The 25,393-nt window shown below is 34.8% G+C and overlaps 1 protein-coding gene across 2 annotated transcripts; it reads right to left on the bottom strand.

Annotated features, from left to right (window-relative positions):
- Window positions 1-15,528: 15,528 nt before the first annotated feature.
- LOC133695451 (probable jasmonic acid carboxyl methyltransferase 2) lies at window positions 15,529-19,601 on the bottom strand. 2 transcript variants are annotated; one of them, XM_062117457.1, is made up of 4 exons: window positions 19,507-19,601; window positions 18,804-19,208; window positions 16,976-17,248; window positions 15,529-16,053 (listed from the first exon to the last, which is right to left on the bottom strand). In XM_062117457.1, the coding sequence occupies exons 1-4, from the start codon at window positions 19,579-19,581 to the stop codon at window positions 15,697-15,699; spliced, it is 1,110 nt and encodes a 369-aa protein (XP_061973441.1). In that variant the 5' UTR covers window positions 19,582-19,601; the 3' UTR covers window positions 15,529-15,696. The 2 variants fall into 2 exon arrangements, with proteins under 2 accessions (XP_061973441.1, XP_061973443.1); XM_062117459.1 differs by having other exon boundaries at window positions 19,011-19,208.
- Between the last annotated feature and the right edge of the window lie 5,792 nt (window positions 19,602-25,393).

Genomic DNA, 25,393 nt, shown 5'->3' with positions numbered 1-25,393 from the left:
TTAAATTAATTTTTTATTATTATTAGGTTATTTTGATATGTTACGTGAAAAATAAATTTTAAAAAATAAATATATATATTATTTTAATATATTAAAAACCATTTTAAAAAACAATTATTATTATAATATCAAACACTATTTATTCCGTGATCACTTTTTACAGCATAAAAAATGTGATTAATTGTATTTTTTTTTTAAAGGGGGATTTTCATGTTCATCATAAATTATTAAAATATAACTACCAATAATTATTTAATAGGACAAAGATAAACATATAAAATAATAAAGAAAATCACTCAATTGATCCAAAGTTATAATAATATTTCACTGTACAACTTTATCGTGCTCAAATGATAATCATCAATATTTATTTAATAGAAAAGAGATAAGCACAATATAAAGAAAGAAACAAGGGAGAGAATTAAAGAAATAATTTTTTAGCTGGTACGAATATAAATTAATATTAAGCTAACTAACCTCGAGTGCCTGGTCAAGTATAGTGATTCTGCCAACATTTTCCCAAGTGTCAAGATTCTTCACAATCAGTTCATCGAACTATTTGACGAAAACAGATATTGAACTTGTGGTGTTCACGAGAAGCACATAGTAGGCTTTGATCCCCCACAATCTCTGCAATTGATTTTTTACATCTTTTCGTGAATTTTCCCGAATTGTAATGTAAGATTGTCTTAGCTGATTCGGTACTCGGAACAAAAACTTGTGTCACTCCAAATATGGTGGTTTTGAAGCAATTTCCATACCTGTAATAATCAAAATTAATTTAATATCTTTGTGCAAATATTTTTTTCAATTTTCTATTATTTCCTTTTATTTCGTTATATTAAGAGATTTGAGTTCTTTGATGATGATGATGATGATAGAAGACCGATCATCCTGATCTAATACTGAGCTATTAACATTCCAACATCAATTCAATAAAGTTTATTAGTACCTTAAACGGCGAGCTTGAACGAAGGCATAAGAACCTTTGCAGCCATTGATGGCTGCCATGAACTGTATGGTTTCTCCAATCAAAGGTAATCCAAAACTACCCGGCGGGATATCATCCTTTGCTATCTGATTATGGCACCTTAATTAGCAGCTTCACAAATAGAATATACAAAAATGGAAAGGCACCAAGAAGAAGCACCGCGTAGAAACGAAGGGAAGAAATCGTAGACGGAAGAAGAGGCAGCATTTGTTCTACTTTCGGAAGTGAAACATGAAACTATGTTGGTATGGCCGTCTTATTTCCTTTCTGGCATAAATATTTGAAATTGGATAGTGTAGTGTACGGCCGAGAAAATGGGCGTCGGCATTTTGGCTTGCTGGCCGGAAATGGAAACATCCCCGTTGACGTAAACAGCGTAGCTTTTTTTAATTAATCATATAGCTTGTTGTAACCCAATTTTGGATCCACCAAGATTTTCTCGAATGTTATTTTATTTCTATTATTATTTATAAAAATCCAAAAAAATTAAGAAAAAAGTTTAAAAATTCAAAAATATACTTTTCTCGAGTCAACCGCATCTTTTCATCAAAACCGAGTCCACCGGGTCAATACGAGTCAAACCATGTCGACCAGGGTAAAAAATGAGTTTCGGACCGTTTCGGGTCAAAACCGTCATTTTTGGTCAAAACCGAGTCCACCGGGTCATTACGGGTCAAACCATGATGACCAGGGTAAAAAATGAGTTTCAGACCGTTTCGGGTCAAAACCGTCATTTTTGGTCAAAACCGAGTCCACCGGGTCAATACGGGTCAAACCATGTCGATCAGGGTAAAAAATGAGTTTCGAGCCGTTTCGGGTCAAAACCGTCATTTTTGACCAAAACCGAGTCCACCGGGTCAATACGGGTCAAACCATGTCGACCAGAGTAAAAAATGAGTTTCGAGCTGTTTCGGGTTAAAAACCATCATTTTCGACTAAAACCCGGTTCACTGGGTTGATACCCATCAAAAGTTTTTTCCCAGTGTTTAAAATAATTTTCGGTCATTAAAATGGATTTTTAGTGGTTGAATCAGGTTTTTTCTAATACTAAATAGAGTTTTTTAATTTTATCTATATAAATATCTAGTATTATACATAATAAAAAAAAATAAATAAAAATAATAATAATAAAATAAATTGTCAAACGGCGCAACGCGATGCGCCGAAAGCAAACAGCGATTAAACAAATGATAAAAGCAAACGGTGATTTAAAAAATAATATTTGAAGATATGCATGTCTCCTGTGGCTATAAATAGCCAGTGGTAGTTTGACAGAGAGGGGAGGAAAAGAAAAGAAAGGAGGAAGAAAAAAAAGAAAAGGGGAAAAAGAACAAAGAAAAAATCTTTACTATTCACGTTTTTTTCACTATTTCTTCATGCGAGTAGGATATTGATTTTCAAAAAAAACAATTTGAAAAATACCAAATATATCCTAACCGTTAGATCTAGAGTGTTTAGATCTGAACCGTTGATTTAATAGGGTACAATAGAGCTTACCACACCAAATTAAAACCCAAATCAATCTCAGCCCTTAAAACAATTCTCCTTTAGATCCGTTGCGCCACGTCATCCGGTGTACCGACCGTTCGGTGCACCGCGACACACCAGATCAAGGCTCCTCTCATCCGGATCGTCCGATCAACTTCCAGATCCAGCCAATCGCAGCCGCAAGATCAGTTCAAAGGAGATCCAACGGTTCACAGCCTTCAGATGCATCGGTGAACCATGCGCGCGTTCACACCATAGCACAGCTTAGAGTCTCTCTCTCCTCTCGCCGGCGACTCTCTCTCTCTCCCCCGATTTCCCATCTCCGGCCGTCTCCAGCTTCCGCACCACCACAGAAAGTTTTCTCCCTTGATGTAAAGAAAAACCCCGGTGGTTTTCATTGATTTCGCCGCCTCAGTTGGCCGGAAAAGGGCCGCGATTGTCGGCGGCCACCGAAGCTTCAAGTCGTCGATTCTCCTTCGTCAGCCATCAACGACCGACGATACCACCTCCATCAGAATCCTCGTCCTCAGATCTACCAGGATCGACCGTCGGTTGGACAGAAATCTCGCCGGGAAATCTCGCCGCCGCCCACAGTAACCACGCGTGTGCCACACGCGCCGCCAGTGGCATTTTCGTAATTTTTCGAGAAATCCGAGGGTATTTCAGTCCTTTACCTATACATTGACACTCAGGTAATTTTTTGGGTTTCAACTGGTGTTTTTGATATTTTTTTATATATAAATGCTTGTAAATTTTCTTGCATGTTGTAAAAAAAAATACAAAAAAACAAAGTCGACAAGTCTCCTAATTTTTAGGGACTGATGTCAGTTTTAACGCGTCTTCTATTTTTAGGGACCGACGTTAACCGTTTTTAAAAAAACAAGTTACCAATAAACCCAAAATATAATGGATTATATCCATTATTTCTTTTGGTAACCCAGACGTAATTCTCCTTTTTAGGGACAAACGTCAATATTTTAGACGAGTCTCCTAATTTTTAGGGACTGATGTCATTTTTAATGTGTCTCCTATTTTTAGGGACCGACATTAATCATTAAAAAATTTACAAATAAGCCCAAAATATAATCGCATTTGAATCAAATAGAAAACACACAAGTAAGGGTAACCTTTCTATTGAAAGGATGTTTTAAGGGTGGTGTCTACCTTCCCTTAATCATAACTAACCCCGTACCCGAATCTCTGGGACCAGTGTCTAATTTGGGATTTCTAGTTCCCTCAAATTACTAGATGGCGACTCCAATAAAATCTTTGTTTCCCCCAATCGAGAAAAAAAACCTTTTTGTTAAAATAAACAAAAAAAGCGTGAGCCGTCGCCCGACGTCGTGTATCGACAGAATGGCGACTCCACTGGGGACTTAGGGTTGAGCCAACTGCTTGTGTTTGCTTTTCATTTGCTCTTTCTTATTGCTATTTATTTTTGGGCATTTATTTTATTTGCATTATTTATTTTATGCAATATCTACTATGATTCTTTTCAATTTTCCATATTGCCATATGCATGCATATTTATTTATTTGTGTCTTCACACACTTCACGGTGAACCTAAAAAAAAAAAAAAAGCTCTAGACCCGAGCTCGTCCTGTTTAAGATTAGAAAAGAAAGATTCAGGTGGCAAGTGTGACTTATGTCCACTGATGCTCATTTGGACTTTCGCTTGGATTGTAACTCACCCTATGCAACTAGTATTGTGGAGTTTTTCTCCCCTACTCATGTTGTATAAGGTTAAGAGGCCGATTACTTCACGAGTAATTCGGGCAATCTAAGAACCAAAAAATATCTTTAAGGATAGACTAAACTGAGCCAAACCTTATGAGCTAGATCCTATCAAGTAGGATATACCCATTAGGACACGAACAAATGTCAATGCATGAACATACATGTTCATATACATTTCATATGCTCATTAAATCTCCACCGATCCTTACAGGAAGTGTGAGATGGAAAAACCCATTACTATTGAGGAATTTTTGACCAGATCAGAATTGAGCCAACATGATGAAGGGGATTGTTTGCCATCAGAATTTGAGTCTCAATTACCAGCACATGTTAAATTAGATGACAGACCACTTGGTACAGGACAACTGCTAGACTGCTGGGAAAAGTTATCCTCTCATGATCAAATCACTTTCCAGAAACAATATGGGGATCTGTCACAATTACTGAAAATTAGGGTCCAACATGCTTGTTTTGAGGCCATGATAGGGTTTTGGGATCCAGAATATCGGTGCTTCACATTTGATACTGTGGATATGACTCCTACTATCGAGGAGTATGAATCCCTGCTAAATTGTCCCAAGTCAGAAAAGGTGTACTTTTACACACCTATAGAGCATGCACTTTCTAACTTTGCTTGGATTACCCAGACAGACTGTCAACTAGCAAAATCACATGCAACTAAACGAGGAAATAGCCAGGGTTGGTTTTGGAATGAACTAGAAGCCATATTCAAGAGGAGATTACATGATGAAAGCAATGAAATCCGATTGAGAATTTTGGCCTTAGGCATATATGGTTTGGTTCTTTTCCCATCTGCCGAAGGAATGATCGATTTTGAGGCTGTCAATGTATTTAAAAATGTGGTGACCCTTAAAATTAACCCGGCTACAGCAATATTGGCAGAAACTTTCTCATCCTTGAATTATTGTAGAAAAGTCAGAAGGGGTCGTTTAAGATGTTGCTTGCAGTTGTTGTTTGTCTGGACTGTGAGTCATATGATTGAGGGGAAGATTTCAGGTTTGGTTGGTACCCCATGGCATCTTTATTCTCAACTGGAGAATTTTGCTGAAAAACACTTGCATGAAGTAGGAAGAACCACATGGGAATCAATGTTCTTGAGTCTAAGTAAATCTCCATTTCATTGGAGAAGTCGATACTCTTATTTCAAAACTTATCTGGCATACTGTGGTGAGTACCCATGAGTCCCGTTGATAGGAGCCCGCTGCTGTATTAGTTACTGTCCCAACATGGTCTTACGACAGTTTGGATTTGAGCAGTTTATTCTAAGGACTACTAAACTGGGAACATTTTATGAAGATTTCAAGACCTCGAAGAAATTATTGGAGTTAGTGAAGAAGACATAGAAACATCCTGGTAGGGTTACTTCTGCCAAGAGAGTAGAAGGAAAAACAACTGAAGGATATCCAATATGGCAAAAGAAGAGAGGGAAAGGGTACAAAGTTCCTCCTTTTGAAGGGCCACCCAGGTCTTTGATTCAGTCTGCTGAAGACATACACGAAGAAGTCCGCGCCCAGCAAGAATCTTATAACCTAAGTTTGAATGCTGAAGTAGAAGAGTTATGGGCTAAAAAAAGAAAGTTAGAATCTAATCTAGCCACTCGAGAGACAACTTTGGCTATCATAAAACAAGAAAAGGATGACTTGTCAGCTCAGCTACAACATCAACAACTTCAGTTCCAGCAATTACAAGGAAAATATGTACTTTTGTCAGAAGATAAGAGGAAGCAAGATGTCAACTTGAAGAGATGGGTTAGAAGAGCATCAAAAGCTGAGAAAATGGTATTAAAATTGGAAGAGAAAAATGAATCACTTCAAGAGCAACATCAAAATCAAGATTTAGTCATTGCCAATTTAGATGAGCATGTCGACCATTTGCTTTCTGTTGAGCAAACCTTATCATCAGAAAAAGAAAATGCAGAAAGAGAAGCAGAACGTTGGGCTTCTGAAGCTATGCGCTATCATGTACAAGCAGATGATGCCAAGAATTATGCTTTAGGATTACGAGGCCTAGCCCAACAAGTAGCAGATGGTGAGCCAATGACCAGAAATGAATTCCATCAGTTTTTTGGGTTGATCAGAGATGGAATTAATGAGATCTCAGCATATGACGGTCCAAGGTTTTGGAAAGATTGACTTGTTGTACTTTTAATATCAATTAATAAAAGGCAATTTCATCATCTTTTTGTTATGAGAAATGTTTATTTTGATTCTGATTTATGGCATCAAATTTCTCCCCCAAATCGGTTCAAGTTCCTGTAGGTTTGGAGTCCTCAGTGAGAACTTTCTTAAGAGAATCTGATCTGGTCTATTCCTCGTCATAAGGAAACCTTGAAACAAATAACAAACATGCATAAAACATATGGCATTTTACATCCATTTGTGCATTTCATTCATTTATCAAGCATGCACACGGTTGAAACATACGTTCCCCTACCTGAGGTCTAATGGACTGATGAAGATGGAAAATCAAGACAGGGGTTAGCTAGAGGCTCGTTATTAAAAGGAAGTTGAGAGCAGTAAAGGTGAAGTAGCTCAACTCACAAATCTGTTTGAATAAGTGTTGAGCTTCAAGAATGGAAATGGAACGTTTGCACAGTCTCTTGCTGGGAACACTACTTGCCCACGTTCCATTGAAGTTGCACCTCTCCTTTTTCATCATGAACAATGACAGCAATGCCTTCAGTCGTCAATTAATGACGACAACCCTTGTTCTCGTTCAACTGCACTGATAGTCGCTCAAAGCCTTCATATATTCCAAGAGCACATAATAGCTGCTAGCTTTCTGTTCCTGGTGCATTGGCTTTCTTTCCAGACATCTCTATTGTAAACACCATTCCGGTCCAGGAGCATCGGATGCTGATCTAAGAAAAACAAGAGCAAACATTGCAACTTTAACAAAGCAGAATTCCTACTATAGGTGTTTGTTTGATGTACTGCCAGTGAGGAATCGAAGAGGAGACAAAAGGGTTTCAGATTCATCATTTTCTCTTCCAGTTGAGACAACGCGTGATTCCACACGTCGGTAGTGGTGGTGCTGCATGTTTTTGTGCGTTACCAAGATTGCCTGGTTGTTGGAAAGTTTCTACCAATCCACAAATAACCACAACAACATGGGAAGATTGACATGATGTTGTGAGGATTGTCGAAAGAATTGAACAAGCTATGAAGAGGGGAATGATTGAAGATTCTACCAAGAATTCTAGAACAATAATGAAAGATGAATCAAAGGATGACCCTGACGATGGGAAGCCTTAATTATGTGGTCCAACCAGGTCTCACTGTAGCATTAATTACTCAAATGTCTTTGCTAAGATTGACATACCTCGACCACTCGAGTTTGTCTACCAGCATCTGTTAGACTCTGGACTTATTGCCCTGACTCCACCAATTTACCTCATTTTGGGTGCGCCTTTAAGCCCTCATCCCTTTGGTAGTGCGTTTTCTAACCCTACCTCCTTTTGAGTGCGTCTGTGAGCCCTCAACTCCTTTTGAGTGCGCCTTTGAGCCCTCACCCCTTAGTAAAAGATACATGAATATCATTGGGGGATTTTGTGTCATTCAGTTGAACATTTGCAAGAATTTAAAGAATTGAGTTGAGTTTGTGAAAAATGACATCATCGGCCATATTGCCACCTCAACATCCTCAGAATGACAAGTGATCGAAATGCTTGGCAAAACACAGATATCGCCAGAAAAGCTTATCCAAGAAGAGTGTTAAACTGTCGATCCTTTTTGTTATGAGTTTTGTCATTCTGCATTTTATTTTAGGATCACATCTCATCTTTTAACGAAACATGTCTTTTCTTTGTCCCTTTGTTGTTCTGAACGCATGAGATGTTTCTTTCAAAAGGTTATTTACAAAATATTTTGATCAAGCTCCAACATGCGTTTAAGATTAGTCAATCCTGAAGATTAAAATTATTTTGCTTGAATGACTCGATGCTTGTTGAAATGGCATGAGGTGACCAAGAAACTTTTGAGCTCACACATGAATTTGAACCACACACCATGTAGCTACGTTTTAGCAGTATGCATAATGACACGTAGTGGATTCATTAGTTATGGACTCGTGAATTATGATTCTTACAAGTCTCAACCATTACATTGGATGAGGTCAAAATTTATCGGTTCTAACCGACCTTGCTTGAAATGAGAAAAGGCCATTTTTGTTTCATCCTTTCACAATTCTTGAAATATATATCCCTTGCAGTCCCATTTTGAGCTGATAGAATATTTCTTTCATAAAAAACCCTGACTAGGATCACACCCCACACTGGGGGCAATGAGAATCTTTTCCTAAAAAAGACGAAGACAATGTTAGAGTCGGTGGATAAAGGGAAGGCTTAGAACAAAAGTCCAATGATTGAGAAAGGGCTAGAAGAAGAAAGCCAAAGATTGATAAAGACACAACAAATACCAAAAGTTAACACGAAAAATCAAGCGTTATGTCTTTTGGTGTGTCTATGGTAAAGCCTCTATGATCTTCAAAAGTTTAGATTGGCTATTCATCAAAGAAAAGTTGGATTTGCGTTATGACCTATGTTAAACAAATTTTGATTTTTGAGATTAACAAGGTTATATGTCACTGTCTCTACAAAAACAACGTGAGGAAAAGAGATTGATGAGTAATTGATGGTGATCCTAGGTTCTTGAAACCCTCAAACACCTTTTGAGATTGTGAAATTCCTTTCTTTCATAACCATGAACCATAGCCTACATTACGTGCTTTAGAAAGTCCTTTTTAATCAAGTAAGCAATCTGAACCGATAAATGGCGATCTCAAAGCTTGAAGAGTTGTTTCATACAGGTCGTGACTTCATGAATCAAGCTACTGATTATTATGCATACTGATAAAATTGGTGCTAAGAAAAAGAAACAATCTTTCTTGATTAAGCCTCAAGTTTTGACTCGGGTACCTTGTTTTTCTTGAAATTCATAAAAGGTCACCTCATCACAAATAATCAAAAGATATACCCAAAATTAGAGTTTAAAATGGATACAAAGAACCATGGAAAAAGCCATTTTAATCTTACAACGAGTCAATTTCTTTTCTCTAAAAAATACAAGACAATCAAAGGACTACATTGAATAGCGTGTGTTGGATCTTTGACCAACAAAGCTTGATTTCCAAAAGTACTTTCAAAAATTGACATCTCTCTGATTTCATTTCAACAATCAGACTTGAATTGACATGATCTTTGAAATGTGAGATTTGATTTCAAAATAAGAAAGATTTTCAAACAAGAAAAACATCGACCGAGTTTGCAAATTCCTGACAGAAATGACATCAATTCTCCTCGACAGTCCTGGGGGCAATACAATGGACCTTCGAAAAGGAAAACAAACAGTATTTAAATCAGCTGGGGGGTAAAGATGATCAAATGATGAATCAATGAACTGAGGACAATATGGTTCAAAGAAAGATAATCAGTGAATGAGCACATTCAGATCAATTACAGGCAATAATGTTCAAGAACAGTTTATGATCCAGTAAACCCCGACAACAATTGAGAACAAGGATGTACCTGAAAGACATCTTCATATCTTCGTCTTGGTTTATCGTCTCCAATATGGCTATGACTATTGAAAGATATTATCACATGATTGCCTTTGAATGAATGTTGGAAGGATGCACCACACCTGCCTAGACTGATTATGGGACCATCTGATTTGAAGCTCAAATGCGCATTGCACCATATGAGTATGGGTGATAAAAGCAATATCATTGATGAGGCCGAGACACTTCTTTTCACAATCTGGTTAGATCAGTTGAGAAGAACTTATTATGTTTCAACTAGAGGTGAGTTCATAGCTGATTGACAATCTTGATGGGTGTTGGCACGATGCGCACAATCAATCAGAGAACAATTCTTGAAAGAATCCAGGAGATGAACGATTTGTTAAGCTTCTTAATGATAAATCAAGCAACACCACACTTGGGGGCATTGTCAAGCTTGATAAACAGCGAGAGCAGTAATCATCACGGACAGCCCAAGATGGGCACTGCATTTACAACTGAGCGGATGACTAGCACATGAATGAGCCAATGCATTGAAAAACAAAGAAGGCTTTGGAATGCAAACAAAGCCACCCTATGACAATGAAGCATCAAAGAGGGGGGAACCTATATTTCAAAAACAGGTAAGATGCATTGCATATCATCTAACTTCGCATGCATTGCATAATTGTTTTGCAGATATTTCATAAAACAATATCCCCACTAGGATCCAACGAGACTCACATGAATTGAAGTTCTTTTAAATCACATCAAGGATGGCAATTCCACAAAAGCAAAATTCATAAATGAAGACAAGAAAGATGGATTTTTATTCATGGAAAAGGGGTTTACAAGTACAAATGTTAAACAGTGCGAGGACGATCAGGGATATTTTCATCTTGATGGTTAATCATGCCTCGGAATTCCTCAAATTGTTTATGCATACGCTCCATCTCTTCCTCGAACTCAAGGTGTCGTGTGTTAACATAGTCCCGCCAAAAGTCAACACGTGTATTCAGCTCTTGGTTTCTCCTCTCCAAGTTGTTTCTGTGACGTCTCTCATCACGGAGTCTATTCCTTAAATTCTCAATCTGATGATGGAGATCAAGAACCTGAGTATTCAACTCAAGTCTTCTGGCATGAAGACGCTCTGCAACGTTCACCAAAGACGAAGTAGCTCTGATACTGAGAGCAAGTGACTGATTCACCGCTTCAATATCGGTCCTGGCAGCTAGCATTATTTCATCACGAGGAAGGATCATGTCTCTAGCCACGGCTACAGCAATATCTTCATTGTCCATTACAGTATCCTCTATTGTAACCGGACGACCATTCACTTCAAAGGTAGTACGCAAAACTGCAGGCTCTACTGCAGGAACGGGGTTTGGGTTAGCATTGGAAGAAGAGGAAGACATGATTAAAGCTTCAAAAGTTAAGAACTTTGAGAGTATTGAAAATGCAAGAAGTTGATGATGTCTTTTGCCAAATACTGCGTGATTTATAAGGAATTTACTCCTACCATCGTTTTGAACGACAGCTCAAATCTCAACTGTACATACAGTACTTCCTTGGGAAGCTTTCCTCATTTTTGGGATCCACAAATTGAATCTCAACCATACATAGAAGACTTCCTTAAGAAGCTTTCCTTATTTTTGGGATCCACAAATCACATCCCAACCGTACATACAAGACTTTCTTGAGAAGATTTCATCATCTCTGAGATCGATTTACAAATCAGATTTCAACCATACAGGTATGACTTCCTTTAGAATTTTTTCATCAACCTTGAAGCTTATTACTGAAATCACTTTCATGTATTTCACAAAATTATATTGAAATCACTTTCAAGTATTTTCAATTAGACCACTTGCGAGTTTCTTCGCATTTTATCATCGGGCAGGTCGCCTGGAACAATTAGACCACTTGCGAGTTTCCTTGTATTTTCACCATCGGGCAGGTCGCCTGGAACAATTAGACCACTTGCGAGTTTCTTCGTATTTTATCATCGGGCAGGTCGCCTGGAACAATTAGACCACTTGCGAGCTTCCTCGCATTTTCACCATCGGGCAGGTCGCCTGGAACAATTAGACCACTTGCGAGTTTCTTCGCATTTTATCATCGGGCAGGTCGCCTGGAACAATTAGACCACTTGCGAGTTTCCTCGCATTTTCACCATTGGGCAGGTCGCCTGGAACAATTAGACCACTTGCGAGTTTCTTCTCATTTTATCATCGGGCAGGTCGCCTGGAACAATTAGACCACTTGCGAGTTTCCTCGCATTTTATCATCGGGCAGGTCGCCTGGAACAATTAGACCACTTGCGAGCTTCCTCGCATTTTCACCATCGGGCAGGTCGCCTGAAACAATTAGACCACTTGCGAGTTTCTTCGCATTTTATCATCGGGCAGGTCGCCTGGAACAATTAGACCGCTTGCGAGTTTCCTCGCATTTTCACCATCGGGCAGGTCGCCTGAAACAATTAGACCACTTGCGAGTTTCTTCGCATTTTCACCAGCAGGTCGCCTGGAACAATTAGACCACTTGCGAGTTTCCTCGCATTTTATCATCGGGCAGGTCGCCTGGAACAATTAGACCACTTGCGAGTTTCCTCGCATTTTATCATCGGGCAGGTCGCCTGGAACAATTAGACCACTTGCGAGTTTCCTCGCATTTTATCATCAGGGTGGTCACCTGGAAAATAGGACCAATGTTGAAATCACTTTCATGTATTTCACACAAAAAAAAAATCAATTTTGAAATCACTTTCATGTATTTCACAAGACTAAGGTTGAAATCACTTTCATGTATTTCACAAAAAAATCAATTTTTGAAATCACTTTCATGTATTTCACAAGACTAAGGTTGAAATCACTTTCATGTATTTCACAAAAAAATCAATTTTTGAAATCACTTTCATGTATTTCACAAGACTAAGGTTGAAATCACTTTCATGTATTTCACAAAAAAAAAAAAATTCAATTTTGAAATCACTTTCATGTATTTCACAATGCTAATCTGAAATCATTTTCATGTATTTCACAACATTAATCTGAAATCACTTTCATGTATTTCACAAGATCAATATTGAAAACACTTTCATGTTTTTCACTTGGGCAGGTCGCCCATAAGAATTAGACCAACTGAAAATCTGTGCATTTTTCAACACTTCCATCGTTTTTCTTTACAAAACTTACTATGCAAAGTCAAAAGAAAATGAATTTTCCAAATGCCTTTGCACCGTAAGCATTGTAAAGAGGGGGCAACTGTTGTAACCCAATTTTGGATCCACCAAGATTTTCTCGAATGTTATTTTATTTCTATTATTATTTATAAAAATCCAAAAAAATTAAGAAAAAAGTTTAAAAATTCAAAAATATACTTTTCTCGAGTCAACCGCATCTTTTCATCAAAACAGAGTCCACCGGGTCAATACGAGTCAAACCATGTCGACCAGGGTAAAAAATGAGTTTCGGACCGTTTCGGGTCAAAACCGTCATTTTTGGTCAAAACCGAGTCCACCGGGTCATTACGGGTCAAACCATGACGACCAGGGTAAAAAATGAGTTTCAGACCGTTTCGGGTCAAAACCGTCATTTTTGGTCAAAACCGAGTCCACCGGGTCAATACGGGTCAAACCATGTCGATCAGGGTAAAAAATGAGTTTCGAGCCGTTTCGGGTCAAAACCGTCATTTTTGACCAAAACCGAGTCCACCGGGTCAATACGGGTCAAACCATGTCGACCAGAGTAAAAAATGAGTTTCGAGCTGTTTCGGGTTAAAAACCATCATTTTCGACTAAAACCCGGTTCACTGGGTTGATACCCATCAAAAGTTTTTTCCCAGTGTTTAAAATAATTTTCGGTCATTAAAATGGATTTTTAGTGGTTGAATCAGGTTTTTTCTAATACTAAATAGAGTTTTTTAATTTTACCTATATAAATATGTAGTATTATACATAATAAAAAAAAATAAAAAAAAATAATAATAATAAAATAAATGGTCAAACGGCGCAACGCGGTGCGCCGAAAGCAAACAGCGATTAAACAAATGATAAAAGCAAACGGCGATTTAAAAAATAATATTTGAAGATATGCATGTCTCCTGTGGCTATAAATAGCCAGTGGTAGTTTGACAGAGAGGGGAGGAAAAGAAAAGAAAGGAGGAAGAAAAAAAAGAAAAGGGGAAAAAGAACAAAGAAAAAATCTTTACTATTCACGTTTTTTTCACTATTTCTTAATGCGAGTAGGATATTGATTTTCAAAAAAAATAATTTGAAAAATACCAAATATATCCTAACCGTTAGATCTAGAGTGTTTAGATCTGAACCGTTGATTTAATAGGGTACAATAGAGCTTACCACACCAAATTAAAACCCAAATCAATCTCAGCCCTTAAAACAATTCTCCTTTAGATCCGTTGCGCCACGTCATCCGGTGTACCGACCGTTCGGTGCACCGCGACACACCAGATCAAGGCTCCTCTCATCCGGATCGTCCGATCAACTTCCAGATCCAGCCAATCGCAGCCGCAAGATCAGTTCAAAGGAGATCCAACGGTTCACAGCCTTCAGATGCATCGGTGAACCATGCGCGCGTTCACACCATAGCACAGCTTAGAGTCTCTCTCTCCTCTCGCCGGCGACTCTCTCTCTCTCCCCCGATTTCCCATCTCCGGCCGTCTCCAGCTTCCGCACCACCACAGAAAGTTTTCTCCCTTGATGTAAAGAAAAACCCCGGTGGTTTTCATTGATTTCGCCGCCTCAGTTGGCCGGAAAAGGGCCGCGATTGTCGGCGGCCACCGAAGCTTCAAGTCGTCGATTCTCCTTCGTCAGCCATCAACGACCGACGATACCACCTCCATCAGAATCCTCGTCCTCAGATCTACCAGGATCGACCGTCGGTTGGACAGAAATCTCGCCGGGAAATCTCGCCGCCGCCCACAGTAACCACGCGTGTGCCACACGCGCCGCCAGTGGCATTTTCGTAATTTTTCGAGAAATCCGAGGGTATTTCAGTCCTTTACCTATACATTGACACTCAGGTAATTTTTTGGGTTTCAACTGGTGTTTTTGATATTTTTTTATATATAAATGCTTGTAAATTTTCTTGCATGTTGTAAAAAAAATACAAAAAAACAAAGTCGACAAGTCTCCTAATTTTTAGGGACTGATGTCAGTTTTAACGCGTCTCCTATTTTTAGGGACCGACGTTAACCGTTTTTAAAAAAACAAGTTACCAATAAACCCAAAATATAATGGATTATATCCATTATTTCTTTTGGTAACCCAGACGTAATTCTTCTTTTTAGGGACAAACATCAATATTTTAGACGAGTCTCCTAATTTTTAGGGACTGATGTCATTTTTAATGTGTCTCCTATTTTTAGGGACCGACATTAATCATTAAAAACTTTACAAATAAGCCCAAAATATAATCGCATTTGAATCAAATAGAAAACACACAAGTAAGGGTAACCTTTCTATTGAAAGGATGTTTTAAGGGTGGTGTCTACCTTCCCTTAATCATAACTAACCCCGTACCCGAATCTCTGGGACCAGTGTCTAATTTGGGATTTCTAGTTCCCTCAAATTACTAGATGGCGATTCCAATAAAATCTTTGTTTCCCCCAATCGAGAAAAAAAACCTTTTTGTTAAAATAAACAAAAAAAGCGTGAGCCGTCGCCCGACGTCGTGTATCGATATAGCTTTTGTTTTTTTCCTAGATCCAGTAAATCTTCATGTTTTAAATCTTGATTTTATAAAAATTAATTGGGATAATTAAAAGTTGCTATAACATGGACGCAAGCAAACCTTGTGCCAATTTATTGTTCAAAATCCAAGATTTCGAACCAAGTATCCTAAATATACGATAAATTACAACCATGCATTTAAAAGACATAATGACATGAAGCTCTTATTACTCGAGTAATCTTGTACAAGTAATACTCTGCAATATCCTAGCCCTTAATTTCTAACCATTGAAATGACCAAGTTGGTGTACTTGGTTCCGGTCTTTGACAAGTAACCCTCCACCATCTCTCCATACCTTCGAAATAATGCGTCCATTATGTCCTTCCCAAAATGAGATTCCAGCATCGACTCCACGACGGCTCTGATTGTCTTGGCCACTCTCTGTCCACGTGATGCTGCACCAGACGTGGTGTCCACATCGTCGACACCTCCATCCCAGTCAATTTCAAAGGTCTCGAGCCGATTGACACTGAAAGAACCATCCTTTTCAATCTCTAACCTCATTTCTTCCACACATGGACCATAGTAGGGGGCGTTAAAGGAATCGACCTTTTCTTCCTCGACGAGCCCCTGTAGGGTTAGTCAACGCCAAAATTAAAACAAAAGCTAGCTTGATGTTTATATATATATATATATATATATATATATATATATATATATATAAGAATGTTGTGGTTCCATTCCCAAGTTGGTTATATGCATTTTGTGCTGGCATAAATAAACTGTTATACACCGACTTTATTCGTTTAATTAGATGCTTATCCCAAATGGAAAACATCACGGCAACAAGAATTTAGATCAACTTAAACATAAAGTCAGGCTTGGTATCTATAAAGCCATTTTCTCTCGAGCTACGAATATGAGAAAAGTTTTGGGAGGCATTATCCTCTAATACTTGGATTTCTATCGAAAACGTCTTCAGCTAAATAATCACAATTTAAAATTTCTATCGAAGTCAACATAATAAAGCGATATGTTAAGGGGTAAAACTATTATATATCTGTACTTTTAATAAAATATTACTTATTCTATTTGTTTTTTTTTTTAAGAATAGTATTATTAAGATTTTATGTTTTCTTATTCGATTGTAACTATTTTCGATAAAGGTATGAAATGAAATCTAAATTATATCTATTTGTCAATAAATTTTCTAATTTTAATTACCTGCCACATATAAAATTAAAAATGCATTTCAAAAAAATTAACAAATGTTTTTAAAAGAACATTTAATTTTGGTTGAGGAACTAACTTATGCTTTTAAATATAGAGTAATTAATTTATAAAATTATAAAAAATGCAAGGACTAACTTATAATTTACTCCGTTAAGTTAAGTGAAATAAATGTAAAAATATTGAATAAACTATTTTCGATAAAGGTATGAAATGAAATCTAGCTAGGTTGAAAATGTGCAGATTTACTCAAGGAATTACTTCAATGTAAAATTGTAAGCAAATACTCAAGATCAACTTAAAGCATTACGAAATTAATCACCTCAGAAACCATGCTCATTAGTGCCTGTGCTAAGAGCTCCCAATGGTAGCAACTCTCGTCCGTGGTGGGATCGGTAGATCTCCTGCCCATGAATGACAAGAGAATGCAGCCTCCGGGAACTATTTCCTTCGAACGTGATTTTAGAAACGACGAAAAGTCTTTTTGAAACTGCAATGAATATGCTTCTAACACACAAAGCGAGCTTGACTTTGATATATAAATCTTTCCCTTGTTCATGGCCGTCCTCGCGTTGCTCTCTAGACCAGCTGGAACCTGTTCATATATTAATTGCTATCTTTTCTTAATTAAGCATTCTTTGGTAAGAGGGGAAACTAGAAGATTAATTGATTTAGTACCTTAAAAGATATTGTCTCACGTTAAAATATTAAGATTTACAGTTTTATAATAAATTTAAGATTTAGAATCTTATATAAATTTTGTCCTGAAACACGTATTTTTTTAAAAAAATGATATCTAAAATTTATAAGTTGGCTAGACCCGTAACTCTATCCAATAAGAAATATTTATATCATTTGTTTTTTTTTTCTCTCTCTTGATTTTCAAAGCAATGCCCATCGATGATCAAACATATTTCGTTAACGAATAAATTAACCACGCTGTCTTGATATAATACACCAGCCATGAATTTGGAACAGGCCGGTGCCAGCTCATTGAAGTTACTTGCTTGGCCAAAATATTTCAACATGTTTTGTTAATGAGACTATGATTTTATGACCACTTAAATTATGGGATGAAGAAATCAATCAAGTATGTAGTCCCTGTGTACCACGTGTTTCCATATGTGTTTGATTATGTTTTAAAAATATATTTATCTTAAAAAATATTAAATTGATATTTTTTTAGTCTTTTTAATAATTTTTATGTACTGAAATAAAAAAATTTAAAAAAATTTTAATATATTTACAAATAAAAATCATATCATACACCATAATAGCAAACATACATAATTTTAACAAAGGATTGATGCGGTCTTTTTTTTTTTTAGATAGCAATGAAAGCATCCTATCTCTCCTATCGCACACACTCATTATGTTTTTATATTTATAGACAGTTCTTAACTATAGAAAAAACAAATAACAATCATATTTATTTAAAAAACAAAAACAATTATATTTAAAAAATAGTTTTAAAATGAATTTTTATTTTTAAAACGAGGATATATGTCCCTTTTTTCTAAGTGTCTTGATCTTTCCTTTCTCGAAAACTACTTACTTTGATATCTTTTCATTAAAAAATAACTTGAAAATATGAAAAAACAATATTTTCTTTTAACTGATAAAATTGTGCAGCAGGGTAGGTGAATTTAATTGCACTCGCAATTATTCTCTAAGCCACCGAAAAAGCTCAAATGCAATAAAGAAGGGAAATCATTTGACTGCTTTGTCCTTCACAGTTTCTTTAACAAAAGGGAAGGGAAGGGATGGGGAAAATTATACCCTCGAGATATATATATATATATATATATATATATATATATATATATATATTGAATATAAGTGAAAAGTGAAAGAAAGATAATAAATATTGAATATAATTAAGTTAATATATATCATAAATATTATATATAAAGTTATTTTCTTCCTCGCAATCACCGCCCTCTCTCCTCACTTCTCCCCCATTCACCTCTTTTCTAAACAAACGGCAAGCACAAATTAAGATGAACAATAAAATGCAAGACCAAGCGATGCGAGCCTAATTGTTTGTAGGAGAATTGGGTGGCTTACGCGAAACCAGCCCTGTGTGCTAGCTGATTGTTCCTACATGCACTTGATTATAATGATATAGTATATATGTCTGTCATACAAACCTGCGAGAGCCAGTGAAGACTAGAAGAAGAGTGCACACAATGCAAGCTCCTGCTAGGAAACAATCTACCATAGAAAGAACCCGGCGTTGCTGATACAAAGCATGGCCCGAACTCGGAACCCTTTTCTTTCTTTAATTTATCATAGAATGCTGGCAAGGATCCAAAAATAAAATTGAAGTCATTATAAGGAAGATCATTCAGGAAGACCTTCAGTTCTGGTGTTGGACGCCCCAACTCTCTGCATTTGGCATAGATGATATCAGTAATTTCGGAGATCACTGACAACGAGTTAGGTCCAGAGGAGCAACCCAGGTCTGCAATACCCATGATGTCAGGGATATTGCTGCACAAAATTTTCATTATAGCCTCCTCATTGATTCGCTTTCCTAGAGATATTATCTTGCTCTGCAAAATTAAACAATTATAAGAGCCCCGAGCACATATTGACTGCACTTTTGTGATCTTCAAGACTAAAAAAAGAAAAAAAGCAGCTTCGATCGTGCCATGGATAAACCTCGAGAAATTGTTCCAAACCATGTGAATATTAAAACCTTTTTTCTATTTTTTTTGCTTCTTTCATATATATATATATATATATATTAACGTGTCATCCGTTACATCTAGACTATGGAAGCGAGCAAACATGTATACGTGCACATATTGTTAAATATAAGAATAAATAAAAGGAAAAGGGGATGCAGACCTGCACTTTCGAGTTTTTTGCATAACTATTTTCATCATCTCCTTTGTTCATGTGAAGCACTTGCATTACTTCCATCTTTCTGCTCTCTCTTCAGCTAAAACTGCAAGTGATGAAGTGTTTCAGACATTCATGCTGTGTATATATAGAGGCAGGCAAGGAATCTAGAGCTGAAAAGCTAACGGTTCAAAATAAATAAATTTTACCCGACCTCCATTTCAAACGTAATGTCAAACAGTACCGAAGTTAAGATTAACAAAACCACCACCGCTGTCCTCATCTAAAAAAGGACCACTTATAAAAAGATATCCAACCGGATGTCGAATTGGAGCCACTAGAGTAAATTATATTAGTACGTAACTTCTTATTCCATACAAATGTTAATTATTTATATTAAAAAAGTAATTTTTAATATTTGTGTATTTATGGTGTAAATAAATTACTATAATTAGACTGAAATTATAGTTATTAGTAGCAGATTTTGTAGTGTTAAGGAAATCAAGCAATGATTAGACAATAAACTTAATCAGCACTAAATAGATAGTAAACCAAATTAGCACTAAATTCATAGTAAACTTGTAATTGAATTGTTAAATTATTTGTTCCCTTATTTGTAAATAATTAGGCTTGATTATAGGTAATAATGTAGGATCCTGATGCAGAATCATAGTATAAGTTGTGATCTTTTTATTGATTGAAATAATAAAAAGAATATTATTTCTCTTCATGTAGAATACAAAAGGAAAGAGATTAATAGAGTGTTTCAGTAAAATTGATAAATTAGCTATTTAATTCGCGCTTCACTGCAAGTATTATAAATTGTTTTCAATACAAAAAATAAATATATAAGCTTTTTCAAAGCCTTTTTTTAACATGAAAAATTCATAATTATAAATCAAAAAACTTATACATGAATTTAATTAAATGAACCGAGAATTATCTATACCAGTAAATATTAAAAAAAATCATTGATAATAACTAATGATTAAATTAAAAAAAAAATTAAAATATAGATGTTGATTAATATATCTGGTCTCGCAACCAGGGTCATATACCCATTTATGTTTAATAAATTTATTTATTGAAATCAATTTTATTTATTTAATCAAACAATCTTTTACAATTAATAGGCAATGATGAAATTCTCACCTCATTTTTAAATTGCCTTCCATTCTTTCTGTTTTCCAGACCCTATCCTCTATTTTTAAATCTTATTATTCCTCAACAAATTTACTTAAATTGACCATAAATTTAGGTCTATAAAAGTATAATTAAAAAAACATTGAGGGACAAAAAAAATAAAGATTTGTCACAATCCACAATCATCCATATCTGGATGAATAGTGGCTTGGTGAACAATATTTTCACCACCTTTTAGTTTTTTTTAATTATCATTTAGTCCCTTTGTTTTTAGAGAAATAATTATTAATTAGTTAATCCTTTTGGTTTATAAAACCTCCTAATGTACCCTCATACTTTTATATATGTTTATAACTTCGGGTGTTTGTGAGTATAATAAAAGTTGTTTTTTAAAATACTTTTTGTTTGGGAATATATTAAAATAATTTTTTTTATTTTTTAAAATTTATTTTTAATATCAGCATATCAAAACAATCCAAAAACACTAAAACAATTATATTGAAGCAAAAAAATTTAAATTTTAACAAAAAAAACAAATTGAACTTCAATGCTAAACGTGTAATAACTGGGGATTGAGTTGTCGTCAATTTAATTGTTTCTCTTTCTAAAATACCTTTTCGGCTATATATTTATGGAAAATTTATTGAAACAAGCCCTAAAATACTAAGAGGGCTTTTCATGAATTAACAATTATCCATGGTCAAGGGAAACCAAAAAAATAAGTTATTATATCATTAAAAACATGGGGATTAGATTATTATTTAATCTAAAAAATTTATAATACGCTTAAGAGACCAATAAAATTGCATTATATTCGGATATCTTACTAGTGTACGTACGTAGAATCACGAAGTGGTTAAGAAAAATTGTTTTTTCATTGACATATTGAATTCGAATTTTGGCATTAATATTTAGATAAATTCCTTCCTCTAATTAAATGCATTAGACTAAAGTGGAGGATATGTATTGAAGATCGTCTAAAACAGATTTAATTTTTATGGTACCACAAAATAGTCTGAAATACTGTTAATAATAAAAACTAGACTATTTATTTATTCATATTATTAATTTTTCCTTGATAATTTTAAAGATATTTAAAATAAAATACTATCTTATCCTTTATTATTGTTATCTTGGAATGAATTCTGATCGATTAGTACAATACTAATAGGAATCTTTAATTAAAAATCTCTAATAAATACGTGAATAGAATATAAATTAGCGATATATAGCGAGACCATTATACTAAAAACCACTAAAGCAATTGGATACGTAGAATTGGTCATAACCTAAAATTTTAAATAAATTTGGCTCATTTAAAAAAATAATAATATTTTGTTCAAAAATTAGTCTTTCTAGAATATTTTTATATGATAATTTCATGTCATTTTTTAAATATATTGTAAGCAATGAGGATTTATTTATAACAATATCAAACTTTATTTTCCTAGCATATTAAATTTACCTTTGTTGAACGTTTGTAATGTGTGTAAATGGATTGTTTAGCATTTATTTATAATTTAAATAAACAATATCGATTGTTTAGTGAACTTAATTAGCTTTTTAAAACTATCTTTGGATAAACTTTATTATATTGAAACCATTTTTTTTTATAGAAAATCTTGAGACCTATAGGCCTTCACAAGAAATTTATACCGCCAAAAAATCAGGATAGGTGGAACTTTCAAAGAGAACATAGTTTGCGGCATAGTTATTAGACCCGGCCCAGGAGTTGACCCGGCCAAGGGGCCGGGTCCCGGGTTTCAGGGGTCAACTCGGGTCAACCTGGATTAACCCGAAAAAATTAAAAAAAATAAAGTTTTAATATTTCATATGAAAAAATCCATGTAAATATAGATTATACATATTATGAAGTTTAAAAGAATATTTTAAAAAGTTTTTTATCCCATATTAAAAAGATATTATGTTAAGCTTTTAAGTTAAAGTATTTAAACTAAAAAAGTTTTTTATCTCACATTGAAAAAACATAACTTTTTCCTTGGAAACATAGAGTATATATACTAATGGGTTTCAAATCCCACATTGAAAAAACATAACTTTTTTCATGGGAACATGGAGTATATATATGAAAGGGTTTCAAATCCCACATTGAAAAGATATTATGTTATCCTTTTAAGTTGAAGTATTTAAACCAAAAGGTTTTTTATCCCACATTGAAAAAACATGGTTTTTTTCATGGAAACATAGTGTATATATATGAAAGGGCTTCAAACTCCACATTGAAAAGATACTATGTTATCCTTTTAAGTTGAAATATTTAAACCAAAAAGTTTTTTATCCCACATTGAAAAGACATGGTTTTTTTCATGGGAACATAGTGTATATATATGAAAGGGCTTCAAACCCCACATTGAAAAGATACTATGTTATCATTTTAAGTTGAAGTATTTAAACCAAAAGGTTTTTTATCTCACATTGAAAAAACATGGTTTTTTTTATGGGAATATAGTGTATATATATGAAAGGGCTTCAAACTCCACATTGAAAAGATACTATGTTATCCTTTTAAGTTGAAGTATTTAAACCAAAAAGTTTTTTATCCCACATTGAAAAGACATGGTTTTTTTCATTGGAACATAGTGTATATATATGAAAGGGCTTCAAACCCCACATTGAAAAGATATTATGTTATCATTTTAAGTTGAAGTATTTAAACCAAAAGGTTTTTTATCCTGCATTGAAAACACATGGTTTTTTTCATGGGAACATAGTGTATATATATGAAAGGGGTTCAAATCCCACATTAAAAAAAATATTATGTTATCCTTTTAAGTTGAAGTATTTAAACCAAAAGGTTTTTTATCTCACATTGAAAAAACATGACTTTTTTCTTGGAAACATAGAGTATATATACTAATGTGTTTCAAATCCCACATTTGAAAAAAAAAAAAAACCGGGTCTTGTCCGGGTCACCCGGGTTTGGCTGGGCTGTTGCCACAGCCGATCTTTTGTTAAACCCGAAGCGGTCCAGCCACTGGGTTCCGGGTCGACCTGCTAGACCGGACCGGGTTTAATAACTATGGTTTGCGAAAGCTATTTCGTTCCACACAATTTTTTTTTTTTTTTTTTTTTAAGTGGAGGAAGAATAGGCCACTCTATATCTTTGAATCATGTGGATTTAATTAATTATGTTGGCATTAAATGCAAACCGACAACGTGGTGCCCACCTTGAACTCTATTTTTTCTCACCAAACGACTCCCAGGCAAATCGTGTTTCATGATTGACCTCAATGAGATTACAGTTGCAGAGATTAAAGGCACGGGGGAATAAATAAAAGTGTTTTGGTACGTTTGGACATTTTAAAAAATAAAATTATAAAATAACAAAGACATAAAAATATTTAGGAAATTAATATAATTAAGAGAGTCATTATTAATATTTGTTATATAAAAGTATGATATTTACAACTTTATTATTGCATATATTATCTATGACATGCGAGTTGCAAATATTAAAAGCAACTAGAGTGTCGCATATGGTATTTTCAACTTCTTTAATAAAGATATCTTGAAGTAAGCTATTTTGTTATTAACTTTCTATCTAAAAAAACAACAATTCATACAATTACAAATAACTAGTTTTTCATAATCAAAACATAATTCAAATAGCCGGTAGTTGTTATTTTAACCGGAATATAGGTGGCCGCCACTGGTTGAGAGAGAAACAAAGAGGTTGTCGTTGAATGATCTAGAAAAAGATGAGTATTTTAGGGCTGATGGGGGTGTATTTGACAATAAAAAGAGAGAGAACTATTCCATGGTGAGAGTAGGGGGGGAAGGGGGGAGGGGGGAAAAAGGATGGAGGGGGATTTCAAGACTTTAAATTCAAAACTATTTGCATATATAATCTACGACCCGTGAAAGTGTACTAGTTTTTAATTGTGTTACTTTATTATTTTTTTATTATGTAAAAACAAATTAAATAAATTATCCTTAATACTAATTTATGGTAGAGGATTGAATGGTAACAAGAACTATATATACTTGTGTGTTTGGTTTAGAGGTGTAGTTGGTTTTTTTAAAATATACAATCCTTATAAAGCACAAAATATATTTTATAAAAACAAAAATTACATATTTTTTTATATAAATTCCATTAAAAAAAAACCAATAACATCTCTATCCCAAACACCCTTATAGTCAAAAGACTAAACTCTAACCTCGGTGCCGACAGTGCAATATTTCTCTCTGTCAAACTTCCAAGTTAATGAGACCAAATATTTCGTCAAAACCTCGTTGTCGAAAAAGTGAAGGAAATCAAACCAGCGTTTAGTGCAAGCATAATCTTCATCGTGTCACATGCTTGTTCTATGGTATATGCTCACACGTGTTCAAAATATATCCTAATAATGATTATGATGTGCACTGCTTAGGAAGAAACTCTGTTAGCCCAATGCCTGTACATATATTGAAAAACACACGTGTGAATAGTGAGGTACCTCTCAACATGTTTATTTTATGTGATAAGTTCTGCATCACATGTTATTTTAGCATATCCAGTGGGTGTCTTTTATTTTTATATTATTTATTTGAGAATGTAATTTTGATTATTTTTTAAAATATATTTTATTTAGAAATATATCAAAATAATATTTTTTATTTTAAAAAAGTTATTTTTAATATCAACACATCAAAATAATTTAAAAACACTCAAAGTATTAATTTAAAAAAAATAAAAAAAATTTTAATTTTTTTTAAATATTTTTAAAACGCAAAAAAAAGCAACTTT

Source organism: Populus nigra, chromosome 5 (assembly GCF_951802175.1).
Source record: "Populus nigra chromosome 5, ddPopNigr1.1, whole genome shotgun sequence".
Lineage (NCBI taxonomy): Eukaryota > Viridiplantae > Streptophyta > Magnoliopsida > Malpighiales > Salicaceae > Populus > Populus nigra.
This window is presented reverse-complemented; position numbering and strand designations above follow the sequence as displayed.

Bases quoted from the DNA above. Each gene is read 5' to 3' on its own strand.
- LOC133695451 (XM_062117457.1), bottom strand. From the start codon at position 19,581: ATGGAAGTAATGCAAGTGCTTCACATGAACAAAGGAGATGATGAAAAT. The intron at 17,249-18,803 runs GTTTGTATGACA...ATATATGAACAG, and splicing joins GTCTTCACTGGCTCTCGCAG to GTTCCAGCTGGTCTAGAGAG. The intron at 16,054-16,975 runs GTGATTAATTTC...CTAACCCTACAG, and splicing joins TAATGAGCATGGTTTCTGAG to GGGCTCGTCGAGGAAGAAAA.